We start from the raw sequence: 19,604 nt of genomic DNA on the forward strand, positions 1-19,604 counted from the left end.
ACATCTGCAGGGCTGCTACGTGGAGGTGGACGCACACTTTCACGAAATTCTACTTTGTCGACCGGGATTCCAGGGAGGAGTCCAGAGTCGGCCAAACCGTGCTGTGCAAACTGTTCGCTTGAAGGTGAGCCTCGTGAGGAGGTAAGAGATGCTTAATGTTGAGTTGTTGAAATGATTAATGTTGAGCCTTGCCATCTCCCGTGGTTGTGCATGTTTGTACTGCTATGTATTATTTTATTCATAAGCATGTGAATCCATGCCAGACCCCATGCTGAAGAAGGAACAAGTTACTTACCTGTAACTGTCGTTCTCCAGCATGGATTCACATGCGAACCCTCCCGCCCAACCCTCTGCGGCTCTTCTCTTGGTCCTACTGCCACTTAACGTGCTACCAAATCTGAAGATGGCTGCCAGAGGAAGGGCTTAGGTAGAGGGCAGTCATTGGCTGGGGGCAGTATGACCCAGAGACCAGTGATTGGTTATTAGGATAAAGACAGTTCAGAAACGAAACTGATTTATTTTTCTTTTACGGAGGATTCCCAGCCTGATGACGGGGAATATTCATGAGCATGCGAGTCCATGCCAGACCCATGCTGGAGAACACTTTTTTTTTTTTTTTTTAAATATTTTATTGATTTTATATTTTAGAAAACCAAACACACAACACAATACGACTGTTAATTACTTACAGAAACACAAAAGAAATTACGAAAAAACTCCCCCCACCCCCCATCAAGCCAGAGCCGGCTCCCTTGTATCCTCAATCGGGGCACCGTCAGGTGGAGCATTGTCTGTATGCCCGTCATCCGAATTCTCAGATTCGTCCAAACCCTGTTGTGGGTTGGTCATAGAGGCCACCAATTGTCGCCAGGCCAGCAAGGGCTCTATCTCCACCTCGCCCCCTCTAGTGACTGCTTCAAACCATACCACGGATTCCGCCTCCGCCCACCTCACGAGGTCCGCCCACCATAGTTCCACTCTCGGCCTGCTGGCCGATTTCCAGTTCATGGCAATCCTGCGTTTGGCCAGAACATATGCCAGGTCCCTCATCTTGCTCAGGTGCCTAAAGTGTCTGGGCCTGGGGAAGATCCCAAGCATACACGACCAGGCCGATCTCACGTCCAACACAACTCCCCCACCTGCGAGCTTCATCCTGACCTCCTCCCAAAATCTATACACTTCCGGGCAGGCCCAAAACATGTGTAGCAACCCTGCGTCCACCTCCCCACACCTGGGGCATTTTTGAGTGATCGAGCCTCCAAACCGTGCGATCTTCTGGGGAGTCAGGTAGGCCCTGTGAGTAATGTAAAACTGGAGTTGTTGGAGCCGTGCATTTCGGGACACCTTTTTATGATACCCCAGGACCCTCTTCCACTGACCCTCCGTCATGAGTCCACCCATCTCCTCCTCCCATTCATGCCTCAGTTGGAGCAACTCTTTCCCAGCCTTCGCTCTAAGGAGTTCGTATATCCGTGATATTTCATGCCCGCCCTCTGAGACATCATACATAGTTTCAAGGGTGGCATCAAGGTCATCTGCCAGTGCCGTCACCGGCCATCTCTCTCTTACTCGTTTCACTAGCCTGGCATAGGTGATGTACTGGCCTCTATGCACCCCCGTCTCATCCTGCAACTTTTGGAAGTCCAACGCCTCCCCCTCCTGCCATATGTCCCCGAGCGTGGCCAGGCCCACCGGCTCCCACTGCCTACGGACAGACTGAAACAGTTGGGAGTCGTTTTCGCACAGGGCCACCAGCGGGACCTGCCGGGATAGAGGTTCTGACTCCCCCATCAATTTCCACGTTCTGTGCCAGACCTCCCATCCCAACCTCAATAGCCGCCCTCTTCCCGTCAGTTTATTCCTTTGTAGCCACACCACCTCTCTCAGGAAGTATGGGGCCGCATCCTCCCGCAGCAACCTAGATTCCGCCGAATCTTCATCGGACAACCACCTGGCCACATACAACAGCTGCCCCGCCAGATAATATAGTTCGAAGTTGGGCAAGCCTATACCCCCCTTCTCGTGCGGGTTCTGGAGCTTCCACAGGGCCACCCTATTCCTGGAGTTACCCCACACGAAGCCCCTACACATGCTATGAAGTCGCACAAATAGGCTCTTAGGGATCAAATACGGGACGTTCACGAAGAAATGCAGGAGTCTGGGAAGGACCACCATTTTCAGCAAAGCCGCCCTCCCCATCATGGACCGGGGCAATCTGGACCAGAATGCCATGCTGTTCCTGACCCCCTCTATGGCTCTCTCTGTGTTATGCTTGTGTACCGCCTCAGTCCGGTGGTAAATATTTACCCCCAGGTACCTAAACGTGTCGGTCCGCCATGGTATTGGCAACACAGGCAGCCTCTCCAGCGGGACATCCCTGTACCCGCCCAGTGGGAACAGGCTAGACTTCCTGGGGTTCACTGATATGCCCGAGAGGACAGCGTAATGATCCAGTACCTCCAGTACGTACTGCAGGTTCTCCTCCAGGTAGCGCAAGTAAAGCAGCATATCGTCCGCATACAGAGATATTAAGTGACTGCCGCTGGCGGTGTTAACGCCCACCTATCCGTATTGTTGCTGCAGGCATATCGCCAGCGGCTCCAGCACGAGTATATATAACATGGGTGACCAAGGGCATCCCTGCCTGGTCCCCCTGCTGAGTTGCCAGGCATCCGAGACTGTGGCCCCTGTCTTGACCCTCGCCACCGGGCTGCTATATAACGACTGGACCCATCTGATATACCCAGGGCCCATGCCGTATCGCTGCAGGGCCGCTTTCAGCCAAGGCCATCTCACTGAATCGAAGGCCTTGACCGCATCCAGCGACACTACCGCCATCTCGCCCATGTCGTCCTTAGTATGGTCGATAACATGGTGCAGCCTCCTATGGTTATCAGTGATATTCCTGCCTGGGACATATCCCGTTTGATCCGGGTGGATCAGCTTGCCGATCACCTTCTTCAACCTGTTGGCCAGCACCGCCGTGAGTATTTTGCTGTCCTGGTTTAGCATGGACAGAGGTCTATAAGATCCACACTCAACAGCCGGCTTGCCTGGTTTCAGTAATGGGACAATCATGGCCTCACGGAGGGACAACGGGAGTTCTCCCTGTTCGTATGCCTCGTTAAACAAGGCCAGCAGTGGCTGGAGCAGCTCCTGCACGTACACCTTGTAAAACTCACTAGGCAGTCCATCCGTTCCAGGTGCCTTACACGTGGGGAGGCCCCGGATCACCACCTCCAGCTCGTCTGAAGTGATAGTTGCGTCCAGTTCCTCTCGCTCCAGGTCGTCTAGGGTGGGCAGACCAATGTCTTCGAGTGTGTTCAGGATGTCCTGACTCCTGTCCTCCCCTGTGTCCTCATACAAACGTTTGTAGAACCTGAGGAATTCCTCGTTCACCCCGTCCTGAGTGTTGCGAAGACAACCGTCCTCACCACAGATCTCATGAATAACCACCCGGGGGGACTCGCTCTTGTACAGCCAGGCCAGCAGTCTGCCTGGCTTGTCGCCCCCCGCGTGCAGCCTCTCTGTGTATTTCCTATGGTTCAATCTGCATAGTCGATCCCAAAGAGCACTGCACGCCACCTGAAGGTCCCTCGCCCTAGTCTTGTCCTCCTGAGTGGCGTTCTCAAGACGAGCTAGGCTCTCCAGTTCCCTTTCGGTGTCCTGAAGCTCCCTCTCGATACCCCCTTGAAGTCCTTTGGATTTAGAGATGGCCACTCTGCGCACCACTACCTTAAAGGCCTCCCTCAGAGTTCCCACAGAGCGCACGCTACCCGTGTTTATCTCAAAATATTCCCCGATGGCAACCCTCAGGTCCTCCCGGAATCCCTCATCCTGCAGTGCCTCCGACCGAAGCCTCCATGTGGGGACCCGAGGCCTAGGGGGTTGGTGTCACCATTCTACCACCAGGGGCGAATGGTCCGACAATACTCGGGCCCTGTATTCTGCCCCCACTATTTCCCCCGCTATCTCGGCAGTTCCAAACACATAATCTCGTGTACAAATCGTATGGCGCCGCATAGTGCGAATACTGCCTATCTGTGGGGTGGAGTTTCCTCCACACATCTACCAGTCCCAGGTCTCCCAGCAATGTCCCGAGCGCCTTGGCCGCCGGCGACATTTTCCCTTTGGTATCAGCGGACCGGTCAATTTTGGGATCCAAGACGCAGTTGAAGTCCCCACCCCACACCATCGCACCCCCTACCAGGGGGCCTAGTTTGCCATAGAGGGATCTAAAGTAGGCTGCAGTATCATGATTGGGGGCATACAGGTTGAGGATGTGTACTTCCCTGTTCTCCAGGAGTCCTGTTATTGCCACCATTCTGCCCTCCGGGTCCACTATCGAGTCAAGCACCCGGAACGGCACGTGCGGCGCCACCCAGGTGATAACCCCTCTAGCATACGCCGAGTACGTGGCACCCACCACATTGCCCTTCCACTTCCTCTTGACCACCTCCAATTTCTCCCTAGTGAGGTGGGTCTCTTGTAGCAGGGCTATATCTATCCGCATCCTCTTCAGGTATAGCATTACCTTGTTCCGCTTGAGGTAGCTATTGAGGCCTCGGACATTCCAGGTAGCTATGCGAAGATTATCCGATGCCATCAGTTCGGTCTATACTCAGCCTCGCCCTCCCCACAATGCTCCCTTGGTCTAACTCTCCGCCGGCTCTTCCGTCCTTGATCCCCGTCCCCACTCCCTGTTTCCCAACTACACACCACAGCAAACAACCCATCCCACCCCAACAAAAGCCCAGCTCCATCCCTGGATCTCAGGCCCACCCGCGTCTGGTCTTATCCCGTATTCAAGGAGTAGGACCCCGCGGGGCGTCGCCGATCTAACAGCGACCTAACTAACTAGATATGTTACTACTGGGGACAAAGGAAGCCTCTCGGAGCTCCCAACCAAGTAACCACGGGTAGGCATGCCCAATGGGCCAGCCAGTCAGCACCACATCACACGCACCATATGCCGTATAAATGACTATATTCAAGTCCCAATGTCTCGGCCCCATTGCCCTAGGCGACCCAGCCGTAAGCTACTTATCTTCCGTAGTCTCCGCCTGGATGCCCGGTTCTTGAGGACTGCCCAGCGCGTCCAGCCAGTCCATTGCTTCAGTCGGTGTTTCAAAGAACGGGGATCTGTTTCTGTAAAAAACTTTCAATTTGGCCGGGTAGAGTAGCATGTAGCGATGGCCAGCCTCACGCAGTCTCCTTTTCAAAGCCCCGAAATGCATCCAACTCCGCTGTACTTGTAGCGTGTAGTCAGGGTAGGCCGTGATCTTGGCCGATCCTCTGTCAATCGTTCCCCCTTTTCGAAAGAATTCAAGAATCTTTTCGCGATCTCGGTAGTTCAGAATTTTCGCGATCACCGGCCGCGGGGGGGCCCCAGGAGGCGGCCTCCTGGTTAGGGCCTTCTGCGCCCTCTCGACTGCAAACCCCTGGGTCAGCACCCCGCCGGTAATCTCCTGCAAAAACATGGATTCCACAAATTCCGTGGGGTCTGGTCCTTCCGTTCCTTCAGGTAGGCCCACAATGCGAATATTGTTGCGCCTGGCACGTCCCTCCGCCTGCTCCGCTCTGTCCTCCAGGTTGCCCACCGGTTGCACAAGGGCGTGTAGTTCCCTCTTATGAGCAGCGCAGTCTGCCGTGTTCGTGGCCGTCTCCTTCTCAACGGTCCCCGTGCGCTCCGAGATCGCCCTCACATCCAGTCTTAGCAGATTCACCTCCTCCTGGACGGCACCGATCTTAAGGTTTAAGCCTTCCTGCAGCCCTTTCATGGCAAGGCCCAACTTGGTCTCCCATGACACTTTTAAGTCCGCAATCGCCGCCAGCACCTCCTGTATCGTGCCCGGCGACTCTGCGACCGTCACGGGGGTCTCTTTGTTCTTGCCTCCTTCCGCCCCTGAGGGGGACTTGGCGTAAGCCTCCATCGTGGGCTGTTTGGCCTTGGGTTTCACACCTCTCGTGGCCATACTGTTGTATGAGTCGGGCGGGGGCTCGTCCCGCCAGGCACCGAAGGGGAATCACACCACTCAATGCGCAAAGCCTGGCCCACCACACCATGGGGCATCCAACACGCCCAAGCACCCCAGCTCCCGGGCCCACGGTCCCGTCGTCACAGCTACATCCGTTCGGCCCTCCAGCTCGCCGGGCCACCGTGCGTCCTAGGCGGTGCTCACGTGTACTAGTCCCCAAGCGAAGGGACCCGTGGGTCCTGCACTCGTAATCGCGACGCTGACTTCACGGTCCTCGGTGTTCGCAAAGTGTCGCCGCCATTTTGTCTTGTCCGCCTACTCAGGGCTCATCCCAGTCAATCGCATTTATTTCGGTTCCCGGGTCTCCTAGACATCACAAACTTTCAGCGGGTGTAGTGGTGGCATTCCCACACCTGGACATCGATTTCCAGCGTCGGCCGGCCCCCGTGGACGCACCCTTCCATCAGGATCAGAACAGGATCAACGGAGCTCCTCCAGAGTGCGACCCTTTACATGGCCGTCCAAGCCACGCCCCCCCATGCTGGAGAACACTTACAGGTAAGTAACTTCTTCCGTTCATGTAGCTAGCCAGTGGACAATATCATCCGCAGTCTCCATAACCAATATTCACAGCTTATACCTCTACTCCACTTCCTGACTTTATCCAGATTTCTATCGGACCAGCTTAGTCTGTTTCCACTATGGGTCTCCTTTAATGCATCAACATGTCATCTTGTTGGTAGGAAGAGCATATCCAAAAGACAATATCACATGGTCAGTAAATTTGTTAAAGCAAATTTGCATATCTCGTAACAAAGGGTATATCCTTTCGCTAACATAGATATAGTCCAGAGTGAAAGAACCGGGACCATTACGCCACGTGGGACCAGACTGGATATCCTCTTTTACCATACCATTGGTGATCCTTAAATCAAGGTCTTCAAAGAAGGTTTTCCATCTCCTAGATTTCTGATCGTTCTTAGATAGCACTCGAACTTTTAAATTGTTTCGGCATCAGCGAGACGATTAGCATTAAGGTCACCAGCTAATATGAGGTTAAAATTACAATCTCCGGCATATTTAGTACTGGCCAGTTCAAAAATATTTTACTGGATCCCCGATGTGAAGTCCTCACCGGGAGGGTAGTACAAATTGATTAATAGTAGTTTCTGCTGATTTTCCAATTATATTTCAATCAATCACAACTTCAAGACACCCTTTAGAGTAGATATCATTAGCTACCAGGATATCCAGACCTCCATAAGGTCTTTCTTTGCTACCCCTATTAGCATGCCAGAGGTATGAAGTATAGCCATCAAATTGCGCCGAACCTGAGAGCCAGGTTTCCTGCATAAATATAATTTCTGCTTTGTTAAATAGGCTACTAGAACTTTCACGGCTAAAGAGATGCTCATGTCCTTTGGTATTCCAGGACATACATTTTATCTCTGATCAGTTTTTGGTGGTTAATGGGGGTAAAAAAGAGCACAGCCACTCCCAGTTTGATTTCACATTGGCATCGCTTATGGCATCGGAGTTTAATCCTTACTTGCTGTCCTCTATTTAGCGACTTCTTCCTTTTCCACTTATCTACATTCGAGCCTGCTTTATTCGAAACATAATCAGCTCAATCACAATCCAATGCAAATTAAGTGCATTATCCTAAAGTGCATTATCCTTGATTAAACGCACCACATCTTCAGATATACAATGCACCTTAGATACACAGCTATAACACTGCTCAACTAATTTAAAGTCACTACTTTTTAATTATCCTCCGTGGCAAGAGGTGGTTAAAGATTTCCAAAAGTCTACTTCTATTTATAGGTTTTTTTTTTTCTTCCCCCTTAGCCGTACTCAAGATGGCAAACTTCTTAGGTGGTAATTCACTTTCCTTTTCTGCAGTACATTTTTTATTCTTGTTGGACAACGTAGGTTTCTTAGTTAGGATATGCTCAGCAAATGGGTATTTCGCTTCTCAGGCTTTTTCATTGACATTCGACTGAGCGGTTGTTACACTGATTTCTAGTGTAGAGTTAGCACAATCCATAGAGCTTACATACGATTCTTCTTCAATGGCTTGAGGGACCAATATAACGTTAGCTCTATGGTCAATGGAGCCAATTAACCAATTGGTTAAGTTGCCAGATTTATGTGCAATTCTTTTAGCTCTACGTGCAGCTTTCTTCCTTGCTCGTTTGGATGAGCATTTCACATTAGGCAGTTGTTCCAGATCAGTTGTATCTTTTATTACGTCTCCTATGAGAGGTTTGCTACTAGTACTGGCTTTTAGTTTGTGTTTACTTCTCAGTTCTCTTTTAGGGAGGGGCCAGTCCTCCTCTTCGTCATCACTACTAATCATACCTCTACTTTAGTAGACTCCACATTTTCAGGGTTATTGACCCTTTTGGACATCGTTGGGTAAGGCTGCAATAGGACCTGCACAAGCCACTTTAGCATCAACGCTGTTAGATCTCACTCGGTCGACCAGTAGACTCGCATTTATCTGAACTTGACAGGAGAAATTGTGCAATAGTTTAGCAAAATTATTAGCACAAAGCTTGTGGCAACATTATGTGCATCGAGAACTTTAAATTTCTCACTATATATATACTTTCTACACAATTTTGATTTTCTGAAGTTGTAATGTGTTAATAGCCATATTTAGGCAATAAGCCCCGAGCCGCGGGGGCATTACAGAGTCAAACACTTACCTGGATCCCCACCGGGGGGAGGATTGCGGCCTCCAGCCGCGTGGGGGCTTGGAGCTGGGATTCCCCCCTGTTCCGAGTCTCCTCATTGGCTGAAGGGCTGCCACAACCCCTTCTCCCCACCAGGGATGTGAAGGAAGCTTAAGCTTCGAGGGATTCTGCATCGGGTAAAGCCCCGGCGACAGCCAAACAGACAGTGAACAGGATAAATGCACAGCTGGAGCAATATTATGGGTTAAAGAAGTGTCATTTAAATCACTTCTCAATGTAACAGGATCCTTGTTATTAGATAATATTTCCTTGGATACAGCAGCTCGTTCCAGGTTAGTTATTTGACCCTCAAGGCTAGAACATGAGTTCAGTAGGGAGTTATTGTTATCAAACTCTGCAGTTGTACATGCAGCTTCTTTGTAAATACTACATTAGACTCCGGTTACTCATGTATTTCTATTGCAACACTCTGGCCATTGAAAAAGTCGGTGAAATTGCTGGCCCTTGGTGTTAAAAATTTATTTACCATTTCATCTGGATTATCCATGTGGTTCTTGGTTCCTTTTTTTAAAAATGTGTATTATTATTCACATTTTGTTTGCTACGTAACAAAATCTTGCAAACAGAAAAAAAAAACAGATGAATGTGGCGCTGGCCAATGACGGGACGCACACGCGGCGGCGTGACGTTGCACGCCGCCGCGTGCAGCATAAATAAACGGAGCGTTCCCGGCCGCATCAGTGCGACCGGGAAGCCCGAGCCAGAAGGACGTGTGTGTGTGAGAGTCCTTGTGCGCTGGGGGGGTTCACGGGCATCGCTGGGGGTCGGGACACACCCCCAACAGTGGCGACGAGTGGGGAGATGATGCCTGGGCCCAGCGGTGACGGGATCTGCAATTTCTTTTCTCCCTATGACGGAATCATGCTGACATTTCGTTTCGAGCCGTAGGCCATGCATCACCCAAGCGGCTGGCGGCCATTTTGCATATCAGGCCGTGGAACTTCACTGAGCTCCGGTTTGGGCGGTGAGTGGCATCCAGGCCTAATTTTTGGACACATTGCTAGCAGGCAGTTATACCTGCATGCCCATGCCAGATTTTTGATTTTTCTTTTTCACATTTTGGGTCTCCTATTTCGAGTGCAAGCAAGGAAGAGGGCTATAATGGCTGGGCCTGCACAGCCCATATTTCTTTCTTGGCTCAATTTTTGGAACAGCTGAAGGCTGGGGTCTTCTTCATAATCAGGCTGGTGACCCTACTGTTCTTCATCCTCTTCATCATCAGGGAGGAGTGCTACAGCTGTTTTTCTTTGTTCTTCATCCTGGTAATCTTCAGGCCGGGTGGCTGTGACTGCGCTGCAAGTGATTGCCTGTGGAGGGGGAAACTTTGTCATTGCCATTTTCACCCCCAGGCTGGACATTTTCTTTGATTGAACATGGCTGGAGGTTTGAGTTGCGGCCCCCAATCTTCACGCTGGGGGTGCCTGTGCGCTCAAACTCATGAGTGACTCTGAGAATCAGGACGGGTGGACAAGCAGCAGCGGTGCAACGGCCTCCTCCGGTTCAAGTAGGAGTCCCGGCCCCATTGCCTCCAGCGCTGCCTGTGGTAATACCGATTGCCCAGCCAGGACCTCCTGCCATGGCCCAGGCACATGCGGCCCTGCAGCCCATCCCGGAGTTCGATGTCTCGGGCCCGCCTTCTAGCTTGGGGCCCAGATGGAAGAGGTGGGTTGACCGCCTGGATATGTACTTTCGGGCCGCACAAGTGACAGATGACAGCATGCTGGCAACCATGTTGTACTCAGCAGGGCCCTCGGTCCAGGAAATCTTTGAGTCGCTTCCGGCTGGGGATGGATCATATGATCAGGCAAAGGGCGCACTTCAGGCACACTTTTTGCCCCTTGCCAATGTGGACTACGAACGTTTTGTGATGTTGTCCGCAAAACGGAAAGAGGACGAGACTTTAGACGCCTTCTATGGACGCCTAAGGCGCCTGTCTTTGGCCTGTGCATTGGGAGATGCGGATGCCATGATCAGAACCATGCTCATCCAGGCGTGCTCCTCGGGGAAAGCTCAGAAGGCACATACTAAGGAAGCCTGGAACCACGCTCCAGCGCATCTTGGAGCTGGGCCAGTGCTATGAGGTGTCTGAGGCTCGGGCAGCCAGAATGGAGGCGGGGTCGCGTTCCGTCAAGACTGAAGAGGTGTGTGCCATGTGGCGTGGCGGCAGAGGCACCAGAAGGCCTTGTGGTGGACCCCGGGACAGAGCCGGAAGAGCGGGGGAGTCCTGCCAAACGTGTGGGTATGACCTGCCCCACCCATCGGAATGCCCAGCGGCCGGAAGGACATGTGGACGGTGTGGGCTACCAGATCACTTCTCGAGGGTGTGTAAGGTGGCCATGCCTGTGATGGTGCCGAGAGGCCCGGCCCAATCCGTGTTCCTTCTCCAGGGTCGCACGCCGAATGTTGCCCAGGTAGACCAGAGAGAAGAGGATGCCCAGGTTGAGGAAGCAGATGAAGAGGAGGAAACATTTTCTTTGTCTCCAGCGTGGGGGGTCCTGAAAGGAAAGAACAGGAGACAGCCGAGGTGTGTGGTGGAGGTCAATTGGTCTCCAGTCCCAGTCTTGGTGGACACGGGAGCGTCAGTCAACGTGATGACCCGTGGGCACTATGACGCTATGGACACGCCTCCCAAACTGGTTGTGCCTAAAGCTCGCATCTTTGCCTTCGGGGGTCTGGACCCCATCCCACCGGACGGTGCTTTTTTTTGTGAAGGTGGAGCATGATGGTTCGCAGATCACTGCACGCTTTTACGTAACACCAGTAAGCACGAACACTTTGACCCGGTGTGGTTGCATATCCATGAATCGTTGCAGCCCATCACCCTGAAACATCGCAGGGTACCCTTTCACCTTTGTGAACATGTGGACAAAGAACTGGACAATTTAGTCAATCTGGACATAATTGAGAAGGTGGAGGGTCCGACTCCCTGGGTGTCCCCGATTGTAGTGGTGCGGAAACCCAAACAACCAGATGCCGTCAGGATCTGTGTCGACATGAGGTTGCCGAACAAGGCCATCAAGAGGGAAAGGCATCTCACCCCGACGATCGATGACATCATTGCCGAGGTGCAGGGCGCTCGTTTCTTCTCCAAACTGGATCTCCGAGCGGGCTACCACCAGGTAGTCCTTCACTCCGAGTCGAGGTACATCACCACATTCACAATGCACCAAGGTCTGTACCGCTATAAAAGACTGAGCTTTGGTGTATCCTCGGCAGCGGAGGTCTTTCAAAATATCATCCGAGGCGCCCTTGCAGATCTGGAGGGCGTCCTGAATATCAGCGATGATATCATGGTGTTCGCCAGGACAGAGGTGGACCACCTGCGTAGGCTAGCAAAGACGTTTGAGAGGCTGCAGTCACTGGGCCTCACCCTCCACAAGGAGAAATGCGAATTCCTGCAACCATCGATCGAATTCTTTTGGCTTTGTGTTTAAAGAGGGAGGGGTGTCACCAGATCCCAAGAAGGTCCAGAATATTAAGAAGGCGCAGCCGCCGGCGTCGGTATCTGATGTACGGAGCTTCCTTGGCATGTTACGTACTGTGGCCGGTTTATTCAGAATCTCGCCTCCAGATCGGAACCGCTCGGGGCACTGACCATGAAAGATACCACCTGGCACTGGGGCCCGCTTGAACAGGCGGCATTCGATGACATCAAGGGTGCGCTGGCAGCGGACGACACCATGGCGTTCTTTGACCCTGCACTGCTGTCGAAGATCATTGTGGACGCCAGTCCGTTTGGCTTGGGCGCCGTGCTGACGCAGATTGATCGTGATGGGGTGTCCGCCCGGTGGCCTACGCCACCAGGGCGCTGTCGGAAACCGAGCCGCGGTATTCCGAAATCAAGCGCAATGCACTGGCGGTGCTCTGGGGCTGCAGACTCTTCAGGCTATACGTCCTGGGGCGCCCGGTGACAGTCGAGACAGACCACAAGCCGTTGCTTCCCATCCTGGCTGGGTCGTCGTCGTCTAAGCAGCCGGCAAGGATTGAGCGGTGGATGCTCGCACTCCTGGAATACGGAGTCACCCTGGTGTATCGGCCAGGGGCAAACAACGCGGCGGACTATCTCTCTCGACACCCGGGTGCGCCCGGGGTGGAGGACTGGGCTACATGCGCTGAAGAGGCCGATGAACATGTCCGCGTGGTGGTGGAGGCGGCCACCCCAAATGCGATACCCCTGGAGGAGCTCGAGGCAGCCGCGGCCGGAGATTAGTGTTTCAAAATCTTGAGGCACTCCATGCAGCAGAGCTCCTGGAAGTCGGTGCTGGAGGCCCTGGCAGGGTGCACGCAGGAGGCCAGGACCGGACTGGAGCAGCTATGGAAAGTCCTGGAGGAACTATCATTCTTAGCGTCCGACCTGCTGCTCAAAGGCAATCGCATTGTCGTGCCTCAATCCAAGGTGCAGGATGTAATCACCCTTGCCCACCGTGGACACCAGGGCCCTGCCAAGACCAAGTCCCGGTTAAGACTGAAGGTGTGGTTTCCAGAACTGGAGCGGAAGGTGGACGACTTTGTGGCGGCCTGTGTTTGGTGTCAGGCTGCATCTCCTCTGCAGCGAGAGCCAGTCATAGAGGCGATGCCTCGGGGGACGCGACCCTGGGAGGTAGTTAATGCGGACTTCGGCTCCACCACAATGGGAACACACTTCCTGGTGCTTGTCGATGAATACTCCAGGTATCCTGAAGTGAAATTCGTGGAATTGGTGGCGTTCGAGTACGTAGTGGTGGCCGTGGAAAAGGTGTTTGCGGCCCATGGTTTCCTACACACACACTGTGCTCGGACAACGGGGAGCCGTTCCAGAGCGAGCGGTTCTCAGAGCTGATGGAGAGCTGCAGGGTGCTGCACAGGAAGGTTACCCCCCTCTGGCCAAGGGCAAATGGCGAAGCGGAACGGCTGATGAGGACCCTGAATAAGACCTTCAGAATTGCCCAGGGCCAGGGACCGTCACTCCAGAGAGCCCTCTATCAGTTCCTGAGGGTGTACCGCACCACCCTGCATGCCTCCACCGGAGTGGCCCTGGCTGAGGCATTATTGAAGCGGTGTCCTCTGGGGCTGCTGCCTGAGGTGGCTAAGAAAGAGCCGGGGGTAAGGTCGAGGCAGACCGGCATAAGGATTGAGCAGGAAAACATCAGGCGAGGGCTTCGACCGCAGAAGCTGGAGCCAGGCGATGAAGTCCTCATTTGAAATAGACACCCCCATGGAAAGCTCTCCCTTCCGTATGAGCCGCAGCCGTTGGACGTCGTGGCAGTCAAGGGATCCATGGTGACTGCCTCGGATGGAAGGTAGTCTGTCACCCGCAATGTGAGCTTCTTTAAGAAGCTAGGGGACCCGAGAACTGACCCACCCCCAGATCCGGACTTGCCGGTGGTCCTTGAGGACGGAGGAGGGCCATCCTGCATGCCGGAATCCCCGGCGCGGGGAACACCTGTGGACAGATCACCCGTGCCGGAGGTGAGCGGGAGGTACCCCCTGTTTTGTAACAGTAGTATTATTGGGTTTGCAGTGTGTGGCCTTATGGCATTTGTTGTTGTCCTCCTGAAAAAGGAGGAGTGTGGTGCTGCCCGATGACGGGATGCGCATGCGTCGGCGTGACGTTGCATGCCGCCGCGTGCAGCATAAATAAACGGGGCGTTCCCGGCCGCGTCAGTGCGACTGGGAAGCCCGAGCCAGAAAGACGTGCGTGTCTGAGTCCTTGTGCGCTGGGGGGCTTACGGGCATCGCTGGGGGTCGGGATAAACCCCGAACAATGTAGTTTGCTGGAACCAATCAGAGCCCAAGCTCGGGCAAGTGTTGGAGAGCTGCAAGTGGCTCAAAGACAGTCGCAGCAGTTAAGAGCCGGAACGTGAAATAACAGTGCATATTCCACAAAGGATGACACAGCACTCTGCACAGTAAATGTGTGTGAACTCCTAACGGTGTGCAATGGCTATCTGATACCTCTGATTGCAAGCCACCTCTTCAGTCGTACATCGCACTGCTTCCATTTTACAATCCACTTCGCTGTCTGCTTTGCGGAGCCCGCATGGTTTAAAGTTGTTGGGGGCAGAGCCTCCTGGTTTTACCACAGCACACAATCCTCGTACTGCAAAACAAAGAGCAGGACTGCAAGGCTCTGCTCAGGGGCGTCGAGTATGGGGGGGGCTGCGGGGCCCAACCCCCCCCCCCCTGCAGAATGAAGTCCGGGACTGAGAAGAGACGCAGTATGGATGGCCCTTTGTTCCATCCACACTGTCTCTCTCTGGCGGCCCGGGTAAAAGCCGGGGAAAAACGATGTTTAGAAATTGTAGGACAGATGCAAAGCAAGAGGCTCTTGCTTTGCATCTGTCCCTCAATTTCTAAAACTCGTTTTGGGTTGGTGTTTTTGTACATCTGTGCACCCCTGTTACCAAGAGGGGTGCACAGATGTAGAGGTGCACCCAACCCAGAAGGATTTTTAGAAATGGAGGTACAGATGCAAAGCGAGGGAGGGGCAGGGAGCAGGGGTAGGGAGAGGGCAAATGAGACTGTTTGCATGTCTCTGAGTGTGCACGTGGTGAGGGTGAATGCTATGGGCGGGGAGCGGAGGCGTATGAGCCAGCACTTTCTAGTAGAGCTACCATATTTGAAATGGGGCAATGCTGGTACTCCTCAGTTAGCTCGCTATACTCTTGATGCGATAGTACTGCTGTAACATGGCTTCTATAATTGTTGAATCTTCTCAGCGATAATACTATGCTTTTGTTGAGGCAATGCTAGTTCATCTTAGTGGGGCTGCTATACTTTTGATGGGACAACATCAGCACTTCTCAGTTGAGCTGCTACACTCTTCTTGACAAGGCCCCAGCACTTCTCAACAGATGTATTTCTTTTTATTTTAATTGGTTATTTATAATGCGTGTACTACCCAGAGGTTTCTAAGCATGGACTGTGGGAGCGAACCTGTGTTGCTCTGTGTTGTCTTGCTTCCAAGGCAAGCACATTGCCCCTGAGCTATCCTTCCAATACTCTAAAGATCTGAAGTACCTTTAATGATACAGAACCAGAACTATTGAGCAAGTCTGTCATCATCAGAATAACTCAACACTGTCGTGGTTATACAAGCGCTCATATATTTAAAGGGATGGAATTAATCAGAATGTAGCAGCACTATTCAATAACCCAAAGTTGTTAAGCATAGTTAATGTGAAAACACTACACTTCTCACCGTTGGGACAGTACTGCCACTTCTCACAGAGGCTTCTACACCTTTTATGGGGCAACACTGAGCCAGCCTACTGCTCACATGCTCAGAATTGTCATTTCTCAGCAGGACTGCAACACTATACCATTGTGTTCTGTATGTTGAGTGCTTCTTCACCACCAATGTGGATTTATGGCTCTCTCCCAGTGTCTAAATAGTAGATCTGTCTACATCCAATTGGCAACAGGCATGTCCGGAGCTGCCTGCTGTCCATAAGCTGCCGCTCAGGATGTTGGGAGCCGTGATGGGGCAAGGGAATGAAGGCTCGAGCCTGTCGGATAGCAGAATCAGCAGGGTCTTAAAACCTGCTCACTCCTTCTGGAGGGGCTATGGGGCAGAATGGGGCACAATGAGCCTGATCCCACATATAGGGGATTGTTACCCCTTTATCTCTCTTGAATGAAAGAATGAGCTCTCTCAGACACAAGTTATCGCCCCTGCACACACATTAAATGAATATGGTCTGGATCTATAGATCGAGAAAACTGGAGTGACAATTCAGAGTGTTTTAACAGAAATATAATAGTCTCCCCAGATGGGAGACTGACTCCATTAATATACATGGGGTCACTGAGATGACCAAGAGTGAAAATGTACATTCAGTTGTGAGATTGCCAGCAACGGGCGATACTATGCTCCAAGGAGTGAGGTGCCCACTCAATATATTGCACTGTTTATAGGCGTGAGACCCATCCTGAATGCTTGCCCAAAGAGCCTTGGCCAGAGTTTCACACTGAAGAAGTGAGCATGCGATCCGGGGTCTGCAGCCCGTACACACGCAGGGGATTCCCATGCTCCCACTTGCGAGATTTGCACCAAATTAGTGAGATTGTGCTCCAAGGTAGGAGGCACACGCACAGTCTTTGCTCTGACGTTTGACACACACACAGGATGGGCCGGCATTTCGTTCTCCCATCATAGTTGTTTTGCTCTGCCTTTTGAGGGCTATTTCAACCTGGATGATTATAGAGGGGTGGAATAGGGGCAGTGTTGGCCTACTGGAATGCAACTCGAAGGCTTAAATCTCCTTCTTACTTGACTTTAGTATATGCAGTACATGCTAGCCAATGTTTCCACTGTTCTGCGCTGCGCGCGCCTCCACCCCGCCGCGCACCGTTGCACCAAGTTGGCGACTACATGCACATTTGCGGTCCTATAACTGCCAGTGATATCACTTCCTGTATTTGGCCTCCCTTCCCCCTTGCCCCCCCCCACCCCCCTGGGAAATTCATAAGTAGGCTCCCCTGGCTCAGCTTCCACTTCACAATCCACTTTGCGGTCTGCTTCGCCGAGCCCGCGTGGTTTAGAGTTGTTGGGGGCGGAGCCTCCTGGTTTCACCACGGCGCACAATCCTCGTTCGGCAAAACAAAGAGCAGGACTGCAATGCATTGCAGACTGCTTCCACTCTACAATCCACTTCGCAGTGGATCCAGTTGGCATATTCAGTAAATCCTATTTGTACAAAAATCTCCTTCACGATACTCCTCCCTCCCCAAGCATCAATACAACCAATGTCAGCCCACAACTCCCTTCAGAACTCGCAACAGGGATTAACCCGCCATTAGGGGCGGCCTAAAGGTCATGGACGGAAATCTCAGACGATAATCAATGAATGACATCCAAATATTTGGGTAGTTGATTGTCCGCACAGGCAGTAACCTTTTCCGCGACCAGAATATCCTACACCTTAAGCCACCATTGTGCCACTATCGCCCCCAATCCTGGATTCTCCCAGCCTCTTGTGACTGTAATTCTAACTGCCAAGAGCAGTTGGGTAACCAACTATACCCGACATAGGAGAGACATCCTCTACAGGACATCCCAGCAGTATGAGCAACTGTTCAAATGGCATGTCCACTCTGCCGATTTCCATTATGAACAATATCATGGACCCCAGAATACTCAAAGCAGGGGACAAGACCACCACATATGGAGGTAGGTACACTGCAAAGCACATGGCCGCCAACATTTCTGGTCCAAGGCCGGGTTCATTTTATGTAACCTGAGGGAGGGCAAATACTACCTATAACGCTTATACATTGCGTTATATCGCATATGCCTGGCAGTTGCTGGATGCAAGGTGTGTGTGTGACCTTGTGGTAGAATGTTGAGTGAATGTGTAGAATGTTTATACAAAAAGGGGCTTCCAGGATAGGGAGAGAGAGGCGTTCATCCCACCCTTTTTATTTTAATAAATGGCACAGTTTGAGAAAACTGTACCTTTTTGTATCCATCTCACATTTCTGACCCCTCACACTAAAAAGCAGTTTAATCGGGTGTGAATGTGCCCATCTGACATATCACACTCTGGGGCAGTTTACCTTTTTACATGGGACCCAGTTGCTTTATGGTGTGAGCAGCTGGGGGAGGGCAACGAAGCCCGAGCTGAATACAGCTTTTGAACAAGGTGGTTCATTGGGGTTCATCACCAAGTGTACCGTATAGAAAATTGTTTCTGTTTGTGTTGTGTTTAGTAAGTACCAACATGCCCCATGCATTTTTACCAAGTACTGCCTAACAGGAGGGAGATTGTGTGCGCCCTATCTAACTGCCTTCTTTGGTCCTTGAGCAAGCTTGTTCCCCTGTATGTGTAACTGCGTTCTCTTTTATGGGGCAGGTTCATCTCTTCTGTAGAAGATGTACATGCAGGTGGAGAGCCACACGGGCAACATCCTCCATCTAAGGAGGGCACCCAGCATCCGGTCCTGGTCCCTCCTAGTTGGTAAGTTCAGCTCCTTCTACCCCATACAAGCTGTTAAACGATGTTTACAACCAAGTACTGTACCTTCAAACCGCCTGTTTCTCTTGTATTAAGGTCGACATTTCTGAAATTAAACGTTACTAGCCTGTAACAGCAGTGCAACATCGTGGCTCTCTTTCAGAGATTCGGAAGCCTTGAACAATTCTAATCCTCGCATGTGCATGTAACATTTCTTTGTTAGGATTCTGGCAGAGCTCTGAACCTATAGAGTGCAGAGGTTTTGCCGAGAATTGCGCATCTTCAGGAGTACTCCGATTACATTATGGCAACAACCATTCATTAGATATTGTGTTATTTGCCTGTGAATCACAGGATACCCTCGCTTGAGAACAGATCGTTATGCACTTCATTTTGTTTGATTTGTATTAGAATTTGTAAAGTGCTCGACAGCCCCTAGAGGGATTCTTTGTGCAGATTCTGGGAGAGCGGAAGATATCGATCTTAAAAGGAAGATGGGCGAAAAAGCTCAGTTTAAAAAATGTGTTTTCAAAAGAGCAAGAAAAGCTAGGGATATAGGCAAGAATAAATGACATTCTAAAAACAAGCATTGGCAATGCCCATAGTTTTGGCGTTTACTGCTGTTATTTGCATTTTGCATTTATAGGTACCACAGTGCATGGTGGCGAGCGCAACGTTCCAAGGGAGGATGCGATAACTGATGCAGGTGTGCAAGCTAATGAGAAGGGGAATAGAGTTAGGGAGGAAGCCATTGCGAGAGGATGCCATTGATGATGAGCAAGAGGAAAAATGAGTGAGGAGAGGGTAAGAAATAAAGCAAGAGTGTGAGTGGAAGGCTGAGGAGGGATAGGGAAAGGGTGTATAGGTGAAGGTATAGAGGGGGTAGGTTTGAGTAGGGTAGGAGGGTGGGGAATAAAGGGTGTAGGGTG

General features: G+C 51.7%; 1 protein-coding gene across 1 annotated transcript in view; it reads left to right on the top strand.

Moving 5' to 3' along the window:
• The window catches only part of CYBC1 (cytochrome b-245 chaperone 1), a 281,444-nt gene that overhangs the window by 99,778 nt on the left and 162,062 nt on the right, over positions 1–19,604 (top strand). Inside the window, exon 2 of the mRNA XM_069654604.1 lies at positions 18,574–18,678. Coding sequence (XP_069510705.1) covers positions 18,594–18,678 — 85 coding nt within the window. The 5' untranslated portion in view covers positions 18,574–18,593. The remainder of the gene's footprint in view (positions 1–18,573; positions 18,679–19,604) is intronic.

The sequence above is a fragment of the Ambystoma mexicanum genome, chromosome 3q (genome assembly GCF_040938575.1).
Source record: "Ambystoma mexicanum isolate Mex_15411 chromosome 3q, UKY_AmexF1_1, whole genome shotgun sequence".
NCBI lineage: Eukaryota > Metazoa > Chordata > Amphibia > Caudata > Ambystomatidae > Ambystoma > Ambystoma mexicanum.